General features: G+C 39.3%; 1 protein-coding gene across 2 annotated transcripts; it reads left to right on the forward strand.

Annotated features, from left to right (window-relative positions):
• Positions 1-374: 374 nt before the first annotated feature.
• On the forward strand, positions 375-2365 carry LOC115570589 (stonustoxin subunit alpha-like). 2 transcript variants are annotated; one of them, XM_030399164.1, is made up of 3 exons: positions 375-439; positions 643-742; positions 1114-2365. In XM_030399164.1, the coding sequence occupies exons 2-3, from the start codon at positions 652-654 to the stop codon at positions 1665-1667; spliced, it is 645 nt and encodes a 214-aa protein (XP_030255024.1). In that variant the 5' UTR covers positions 375-439; positions 643-651; the 3' UTR covers positions 1668-2365. The 2 variants fall into 2 exon arrangements, with proteins under 2 accessions (XP_030255024.1, XP_030255025.1); XM_030399165.1 differs by lacking the exon at positions 375-439 and adding an exon at positions 459-462.
• The last annotated feature ends 7876 nt before the right edge of the window (positions 2366-10241 follow it).

A 10241-nucleotide genomic window follows, 5' to 3' on the forward strand; every position in this document is an offset into this window, starting at 1 on the left:
ATAAATCAAAAGTTCTGACAAATAATAGAAGAGAATCTGTAACTGTGGCTGTTTCAGGTCTCTGATAAGCCCATCCAATTTCAGAAGACTGGTCTGATCACCTGTGAGTCTACCTACGTACCTGAAAAAATGTTAACCAGCAACTTTTCAAACAAAGAAGAACAAACAGTCCCAGTTCCACAGAATTGTTCTCAGATTTTGTAATGTCCTTATCGTGATATTTCCCTGTAGGTGTGTCTTAATTCTGTGGAACCACTTCTGCTATTTTCTTGACATCGTACCTTTCATACCACAAAGTGATTGTTATCTCATGGGAGGAGTCAGCAGATCTGACAGTATATAAGGAACCTCACAGCCACACTGATCATCACACTGCAAGCTCCATTTGGAAGTCCAGAAGACTCTCACACAACTCAGCTGATCCACTCAACTTGACCAGGTGAGGACAAACTGAGACAGAAGGTGACACAATATGTTTAGACGGTGACTGAACTCAGTCAGTGTAGAAGAATCACTGTCAGACTGATGTCTACAGAGAAATGCTGCATTTACACAGTTAACATGTGAGCTGAGTCGTCCTGCTGAAAACAGTGTAGATGACGTGTTGAAGTGTGTGTTCACTCGTTTAACATTTCTCAACAGGTTGAAGAAATGGCCTCAGAGAAAAAAGCATCTCCTTTCGCAGGTATACCTTTCACTCCTGGAGAGATCTATGATGTGAAGAAAGAGGAACTCCTCAAATGTAAGTTTAGACTACATTTTCTAAAACTGTGTTATTACATTCATCTGCCTGTCACAGCTCTGTTTCCAAAAATAACAACAGTGTCACATATTTAACATCATTCCACATCATTCATTACAAGTTCTCTGTAACTATGATGCAGTTGAGACCATTTACTGGAGAACTGATGATTATTTTTATTTTATTTTAGTTGCATGGACTGTTGGTGACTGATCAATGAGAAAACTAAATAGTCATCATATCCCTCCATCTGATTAATTGGCTGTAAATCAGCGAGGACACAATTTATTTGACAGTTAATTCTGTACTGAGGAACCTGAGCAGTGAGATAAGCAGAATTATAACACATTTTGTTTTGATCTCCCAATCAGATGCTGTTGACATCTACATGGACTCAGACACTGTCAACAAGCAGCTCACACTGTCTGAGAGAAACAAGAAGGCAACAAATGGACCAGAGCAGACATATCCTCCAAACCCTGAGAGGTTTGAAACATATCCTCAAGTGTTGGCCAAAGAAGCCCTGAAAGGGATGCAATACTGGGAGGTAGACTGGAGTGATACTCCTGATGAATCTGTTTATATAGGTGTTGCATATGGTAGCATTGAGAGAACTGGGCCAGCATCTGAGTTTGGAAATAACTCCAAGTCGTGGGTTTTAGGCCAAAGTGGTGACCCTACTTCAGAGCGCACACTGAAGGCTTATCATGATGGCAAAGTGTGGGAAATGCCTTCAACTTCTGGTGGCTGCAAGAGAGTTGGGGTGTTTCTTGACTGGGATCTTGGCACTCTGTACTTCTTCTGTGTCTTAGGAAGCCAAAACGGTCCCCTCTTCCGCTTTGAAACCAAATTCACTGAGCCTGTGTTTCCATGCTTCTGGGTTGGAAAAAGTGGCAATTTTGCGGCCATGTATACAGGCAGCTAAGAGCGATGACAATGAAGTGGTGAATCCCTGGTCTGCTCACAGGGATATGGGTTCACATTGAGAGAACAACCCAACACCACATTTTAACATAAGCACGCTTCACAAATTGATAAAATGCATTAAAGCCCAGAGGGAGCAGGACACCTGATGTCAGTAAAGTTCCTGCGTATGTCATTGTGTCTGTAGTGGCACATGTTGATTCTCTGCACTGCCAGTTTAAACTTTAACTGCTCGCTGCTTTCTATTATAATTCCTGATACGTATAGACAAGAGCTTAAATCAATACATGATGTCAACTTTATTATGTTTGAATAGAAACCTGCAGCACATGTTAAAAAAGATGAATTGATTATGTTTATGTTGCTGAGTGCATATTGTTTGATTCAGCATTTGTTATGTTTCTTAAATGTTTTCAGTAATCAGTTATTAACAACATTATCATTAGAAAACAAGCAGAATCATTTTGTTTCTCTGCAGTTTGTACCTTTGATCTGATCTCAGGTTCAATCAGTGACTTTCTGTTGTCTGTTGGGAGGAGAAGCTTCACTGTTGGACACCAGTTAGTTTGATTGTGAGCTCACTGTAGATTGTTATGGAGCTGAATGGATGTCAGATTCATGTGAAATGTAAACACCTGTTGGACATGTTCACTCTCTTCATGAGCAGAAGACGCTTTTCAATAAAATGACCCGAGTCTACCATCGTGTGATGTTTCATTTACTGTGTGTCCTAAAGTTGACGGTACCAAAGGTTATAAAAGGCTTCATCATTTGAGACATTCACATGTTTCAGTTCATAGAATGATGATGGAACATAAATCATCAGAGGACATTATACAGCTTTTATCTTTGTTGACACAGAGTAAAGAAATATCTGCTGAATTGATTTCAGCATGAAGGCTGCTGCCGTCAGCTGCTACATGTTGACATCCTTTAACATTTAGTCGACCCATCCGGCTGTTGTGAGGTTAGAAGCTTCATCATCTATAATATAAAAGCACATTTTAAAATATAACTACTACAATAAAGTACACAAGTGTTAAGAGGACATCATGTCACTTTTCTTACTCGCAGTGTCTCATGAGCTCAGAGGATTGTAATATTTGTTGAGCCTCCACATGTGTTTTTAGATGAAGGCTGCTGTTATCAGCTGCTAAATGTTGACGTCATTCAACAAGAAAGTGGAAGCTAGTTAGCCCAGCTTGCTAATGTTAGCACTGATTCTCACTAGATACTACTTACTTTCATGTTCTGGTATCACAGACAGAGTAATGCACACTCAGAGTTCTGTTCATCTGAAGTTAGATATTTTACTATATTGTGTTGCTTTAAATGTAAGCAAGTGTGTATACTGACTTTATGTATTACAATGTGTATTTTTTTCTAAATTCAATGAATTGGATAATTTTTCTAATTATTAAACCTCCTCTACTAATTAAACACATTTAGCTTTATTCAGATACAATAACTCTTTGTCTGCAGTATAAATGCAGCGATATAAACATACAGTGTACATACAGTCATCCAACACTTCTCAGCCTTGACCGTTTGATATTTTATCAGAATAAGGTGCCGTGGCTGCCAGATTTTGGGAAGTATGCAACACCAATTATTACTGATACTAATCGACCACCATTGCTCATCATTCTCATGTAATTAGAGTTCTCAACGGGCCTGAAAATTACAACCTGACCCAGCGGTGATCTGATGTCAGGATTGGGGCGACACGAAAGGGATTTTTTTGTTTGTCCGTATCCAACTCATACCATGCCACCATAAATCACAACTTCGTAGAGGCTCGCCATATAATTCAAAAAGTACTGCACAGTAGGGCTGGGCGATTAATCGAATTTTGATCGCGATTTCGATTTTGGCTCCTCACGATCATGAAAACACTGTAATCGAAGAAAAACGATTAACGTGCCGCCGCGCGTCGTGTATGCAAATTACTGCGCTGTAAAAGCACACTGAACGCACCTGTGTCGCCTGCAGCTGCAGCAGTGAGTGTGTGGATCAAATGTGGAATGAGAGATCGAGAACATGGCAGAAAAGCAGCCTGAGCCTTTAGTTGAAAAGAAAGGTAGGACAGCTTCGGTCATTTGGAGACATTTTGGCTTCAAATCGTCGGACGTGGAGCAGAAGGAGATTGTTTGCAAAGTCTGTCACACCGTTGTGTCTGCACCCCAGGGCAACACGACACATTTATTTAACCATAAAGTGGTCTATGACAAAGTACTGAAGGAGCAAAAGACCCAAAAAAGTGCAAGAGCGTCAACTTCAGCTACAGCCACCGCAACACAGTCCTCCATTGACGACACTCTTTACAATGCCGCTCCATCTCCCACCGGCTCCCGGCGACAGTGAGAGATAACGGAGGCTGTGACATTCATGCTCGCTGAGGACATGTGCCCTATCAGTACAGTTAGCAACCCAGGCTTCAAGACACTGGTCAAGATTTTGGACAAGCGGTACGTGTTGCCATCACGCAAACATACAAATATTATCATTTACTTTTTTACTTGTTACTAATCTATCTGGGTGTTTTTCTAAAAGTTATTTTTAAAGTTGAGTTTTGGTGGCTCAATAAATCCTTTTTTTGAAATCAGTGAATAATTGTGTTTATTAATCGTGATTTAAATATCAAAATAATCATGATTATTTTTAGCATAATCACCCAGCCCTACTGCACAGGGAATCATTTATTGTGCTTACCTTTCTTGTTTATTTGTCCTAAACAGCCAACAGCGCGCATCACTGCTTACTTAACTGTATATTAGTAAATCATAATTTTAAGGGTCTCGGGCATGTAATGTCAGTAACTGTATTCCGTTACAGTTACAGAAAAAAAAGACGTTATCAGATTACAGATACATTTGGAAAAAATTTGGGATTATTAGTTGGATTACAATTAAAATATATGATAATAAATGATGAATAAATGTGAATGAATGAATCTAACACTTGCCAATGCGGCAATGCCATATGCACGCGTGCACACATTGCTACAGTTCAGACAAGTCAGTCACAACGACGCTCTGCTCTTAAGTGAAGCCAGACGGCTCATTATGGACTCGAGCGCTAGAGAAAAAAATGCTTTCACTGCGTGGAAATTTCGGCATTACTTTGTTTCTAAAGAAGTAAGAGCGAACAACATCACTGCACAATGCAAGCTATGCCTCCCAGTTGTGCACACACTGCCATCGTCCAAGGACTCCACATCTAATTTAAAGAAACATTTAATGGTAAGCGAAACTGCGAACGTTAGCTAGCTACACAGAAATTCTGTTAGCTAAAGTTAACATTAGTTAGCCTGTTAACCAGGCTCGGGCTGTCATTGTTTCTACTACTGCTGCTGCTGCTGCTGCTGCTGCTACTAGGTACTACTACTGGGTCTGTGGGTGGTGCTGCCGGTGACCGGGATGGTACGTGTTTAGGTTTTTTGGTAGTTTTGAAGTCTCGTTTTGGTTCGCTCCCGTTTGCCCTGTTAAAATTAAGACATTACATTGTTAATACAAATTCAACACTTCCTGTGTCCGTCTCAAATTAAAAGTCCTCTAACATAAATAGCTTAGTAGGCATTTATTGTGAAACATTTGCACGGACTTCATCGTGGAAATCTTGTTGACTTTCGAGGGCCCTATAGACACTTGAAATGTAGCCACTGCCACCTTGTGAGGCTTGTACGTTACAAAATTGCCTGAAACACCTGCAGTGACTGAAATGGGTCACTAACACTTTTGATCACAACAAGGTATTAAAATAGCATGATTATATTAGGAAATTGTATGGGTAATTTTGGGGGACAAATAAGTGACACACATCCTATATGTGGGGGTGTTTTACTACTGCTATTACTAGAAATAGGCCTAGTAGTTACAATAACACTAATAATAACTATTATTATTATTATTATTATTGTAATATGTCATGTAATACTTGAATACAGCTGAATAGTTAGTGGTCAATGAATAAAACTGAATAAATCTAACATACCCTACAATTAATTAAATATTTAATTTGCTTTATGTGTTCCTCAGAGGAAGTCTTTAATTGCATGTGCATTGAGGTAATCCAAAAGTAACTTAAAGTAATCAAGTTACATTACTTTAATATTGTGGTACTTGGATTATGTTACTAACTACATTTTTTAACAGGTAATTAGTAACTGTATCGGACTACATTTTTAAAGTAACCCTCCCAACCCTGCCCAGATGTCAGGCCTGGACTAAAAGGAGGACTCAGATGCAGGGCAGAATCAAAAATTCAACAGGCTTTTATTCTGAAATTTCATGCAACCAGACAGCGTGATAACCAAAAGGCTATACAAAACCTGAACCTGACTGAACCTGAAAGGCGAAGCAGAAAACAAAAGAACAAGGAGAAAACAAAACCACACCAACGGTGGGATCTCAACGAGTAAACGGAAACTACACAACTAAACCTGACTAATCTGATTCTTAAAAATTACAACAGAAAACACTCTCAAAGAGGAAAACACGGCTATAAACAACTAACTAAACTAGAAAAACAGAAAACTCAAAATCGCTCCAAACTGGAGGAAAGCAAACAGGCTAAACAAAAACTGTGAGCTAAGCTACACTTCCAAAAAGGGATACAACAAAAAAATCACTCTACTCGAGGCATAACAAATGACAGAAACAAAAACCAATGAATTTCAAAACTTTCAACAAGACAAGACTGATACTTAGCAAGACGAGGCTGTGACGAAGGGCTTAGGTGAACGACAGACTAAACACTTTGGCACAAGACAAGGGGAGACGCAGACTTAAATACACAGAAGGGTAATGGGGAACAGGTGGAAACAATCAGGGATCAGGGTGACGTCAGACCAGGGACACATGAGGAAGAGCAAGTGACCTGAAACGAGAGGGTAGTTAGAATTTTCAAAATAAAACAGGAAATACACGAGACAAAACACCTAAGACAAGACAACTTCACCGCTGTGTGACACCAGATACCCAATTCTTCTCACCATCTTCCTTTTCTCCCAGTGTATGGGACTACTTTATGCATGATTATTTGATATGTATGAATATCAAAATATGAAGAGATGGAATGTGGAGTCAGAAATATATTTATCAAAAATGATTTGTTCCACCTTTTCAATCATTTCATTTTAGATGTGAATCTAGATTGTGAAGTCTGAAAATACATTTCTTCAATTTTGAATAATTTAGGACATTTTTATTGGGGGGGACAATTCACGTTTTTTTTAGAAATTGGGGGGGACATGTCCCTCCCCGTCCCCCCAGGATCTGCACCCATGCCCGACCCAGCCCATGGGGTTTTAAGCTCGAACCCGACGCAGCCCGACACACCAGCATGAATTGTCTGCCCCCCACGTTAACTCGGCCCGAGCCCGCAGGTCCGGTCGACCCGTTGATAACTCTACATGTAATATAGCTAACGTTACCTCCATCACCTCACAGTCCCTGTATTATCCTAACGTTACTACCTGCTTACCGGTTGTACACTTTCCCTGTCAGTCAGCAGCATCTCTTCACCTTCAACCTGCTGTTGCTGGATCATTGCTGTCTCAGAGGACGTGGAGGCTACAGCAGCCCCTCCAGCGAACATGTCTGTGATTTTAGCACTTTTTGCAGCATCTACAGTGAGATTCTTCTCTTAGCATCAGCACCGCTGCTCCCACCACGCACATCACGCTCTGTGCAGGGCAACAAGTGCCAAAAATATCATTATGAAAAATCATCATAGTCATAAATATTATAATGCTGATATTATTTCCATATAGAAATAATAGGTACTTTTTAGGCATGTATATCACAAAACAGGCAGAACAAGAGATATATTTAATTGCTCAAGAAAGCAAAGATGGTGCCCCCCAAACACACACTCATCTTCCCAGCTCCCTGTGGAAGCCCCTCCCCTTTCTCAGTGGTCTGTTGGATTGCACCTGACGAAGTTTGACAGCAGGCTGTCAACTTTTTTGGAAATGGCCCCGAGAAGACAGCAGGAGTCAGGAGCAGAGAAAACAAAGAAGAAGCTGTGAGATGATGCCCGTGCATCACTTGCAGGTAAGTTCATGTTTAATCACTCTTTAATATGGTAAATGTGCTGCTAATGTGATGGTTAGCCCAGCATACACCTCCAACTAGCTGACCTTATTGCTAATGTTAGCAAACTCAAATATGTTATAACTTAGGTGCAAGCTAAATTGAGTTACTTGTAAAATGCTAAATTGCACTTTACAAGAAACTGACGCCAGCTAGCTGTTACTTTACTTACATATTGAGCAGTAGTTATGGTTTATTTTGACATGACGGTGTTCAATACTTTATCAGTAACAGTTAGCAGTCAGAGCACAAGGTCGGCTAACAATTCCTCTGGTTTCAGACCATTTATTACCGTGTAGCGTGTGATTAATAGTCTTTAGCCAGGCATTTAGCAAAGTGTACCTAGCATAGTGTCATTTGAGAACGCGTATTTTCAACAATAACAAACCCACCACCATCTTTAGGATTGTCATTCAGGTGAATTCAGCAGAATGTAGGCTACAGTCTCTCACACACATTAGTTGAGGTGTCAGATGTGCAGTGGAACAGAAAATGTCTCTTGATAATGTGAAGTCTGAAGAACTCAGACTTTTAGTGTTACTGCTGCAGCTAGCTGAATGTGACAGAAGCTACAGGACAAAATGAACTGGTGTTTAGATTGCATTTATGTCAGGATGCAAAGGCATGGACGATATCTGCCAGTGAAATAGAGAAACTTTTTAGACAAAATGCTCTAGTAACCATATTTAAGTTGTATTCAATTAAATGGTAAATAATGTTTAAGATTCAGAAATGTAGTCTTGTGTTAGGTGTATCATGTTAATACAAAATACATGAACATTTCATGTACACTTTCCAAACGCTTATTCAATAGAAAAATAAAAGATATTATCATTTATTGGAAAACGTTAACAATCATTGTTAACTCAATCAACCATATCAAAATAGTGTTGGCGGCATCCCTCAAGATAAAATAAATCTAGACACCCCAAGGACAAAAGTAATCGCCCAAAATTGGAGTTCCACATACCTTGTTCCACTTTACCAAGGGAGCTCATTGTTAGTTATGTTAAAGGTGCCGTCTGGAGAACCATCTGCCTCCTAATGACAATAAAACAAACTTAAAACAGACCGCAGCAACCTAATCAACATATAGAGTGTGATTTACAAGTCAAATTACTCGGAGAACCACAAATAATCTAAACAAGGAGAGACTCTGCAGCACAGACGCTGCGCCAACCCAGCGGAGACAAAAGACAAGGTGATGGAGATGCACACAGGTGAGCATACACACAGGTGAGCATACACACAGGTGAGTTTACAGGGCTCATAGTCTCCTCCCTTTCACACCTTGTTACCCTCACAGAGACTGGCCACTAGATGGCAGTCCACAGTCATTTACTGGCTCAACAGACAACACAGAGAGAGGCCGAGGTGACAGCCTAAAACAATTTACTGGCTCTTACAGCCAGTATATGATGTTCAAAAATGCAACTAATGAAACCTGTAAACTTTGAGTGCTGACATAGAAACCATAAAAGCACAAAGATGATGAAAGTGAAGGGCTCAGAACACGTTCCTACATACCAGCCATTAGAGTTGCATTTCACCGTGATGTTGTTGAGAACAGGCTGTATTTATTTGATATTTTTATTGTTTCTGAAAACAATATCATAACATAATAATACATGTATAAAGAGTAAAAAAGAAAAGTGGAACCTGTTCTCTGTGACTCTGTTAAACACACGTTGTGTGTGCACGTTGTTGATCGCTCCAGTGGTTCTGATGGTTCTACATCCGGTTCACGTCAGACTGAATGTTTGTATGAAGTGAGATGATTCACTCCGACATACTTCTGCCTTTGTGTCCAACTTTTACCAATGGGAATGAGGTAAAATTTATATTATCAGTAACTCATGAATGAAGAATCATCAAGATCAGAACTTATATTAACAAACTGTAAACAAGTTCATATTAAGATGCCAAAAAAACATTGATTTGTTGTATGTGTTGTGACTGAAACAAGTTCAATTCAAACTAATTAATAACTAAATTAAGAAATAAACCCCCTAAAAACATTTCATGTCAACAGAGATGCTGAAAACACTCTGATATGATATGTAAATGTGTATATATGTACAATGTAGTTTTTGACCAATAATTTTGTGCTTAAATTTTAAATTTGACATTTAAGCTGTTGCTAAAAGTGAATCGACTACAGTAGAATCTGGGACTTATATTTCATCCACCAAACTGACACAAAAATCTTGCATGGCTCCTTTAAAAAGATCCCTGAAAGACCTGAACGATAAATTAAAAGTTTGGATTAACTTTTACTCAAATGCATAAACAATGAAAGAATCTCTAATAAAGTGAAACCTTCACAGTCACAACACCAGAACAAATACAATGAAATAACCAGTCAGATTTAACACCATCAAACAGAATATGAATCTTATTAGCTTTAGCAATTTATTTCCTTCAATTCAAGACATCTTTTTGTATTAAATGAATGTGTCAGCCTTTCACAGAGACTCCAG

Source organism: Sparus aurata, chromosome 20, assembly GCF_900880675.1.
Source record: "Sparus aurata chromosome 20, fSpaAur1.1, whole genome shotgun sequence".
In the NCBI taxonomy this organism is placed as follows: domain Eukaryota; kingdom Metazoa; phylum Chordata; class Actinopteri; order Spariformes; family Sparidae; genus Sparus; species Sparus aurata.

Excerpts from the sequence above, each read along its gene's own strand:
- LOC115570589 (XM_030399164.1), top strand. The coding sequence starts at position 652 with ATGGCCTCAGAGAAAAAAGCATCTCCTTTCGCAGGTATACCTTTCACT. Across the intron at positions 743-1,113 it reads GAAAGAGGAACTCCTCAAAT|ATGCTGTTGACATCTACATG; the intron begins GTAAGTTTAGAC and ends TCTCCCAATCAG.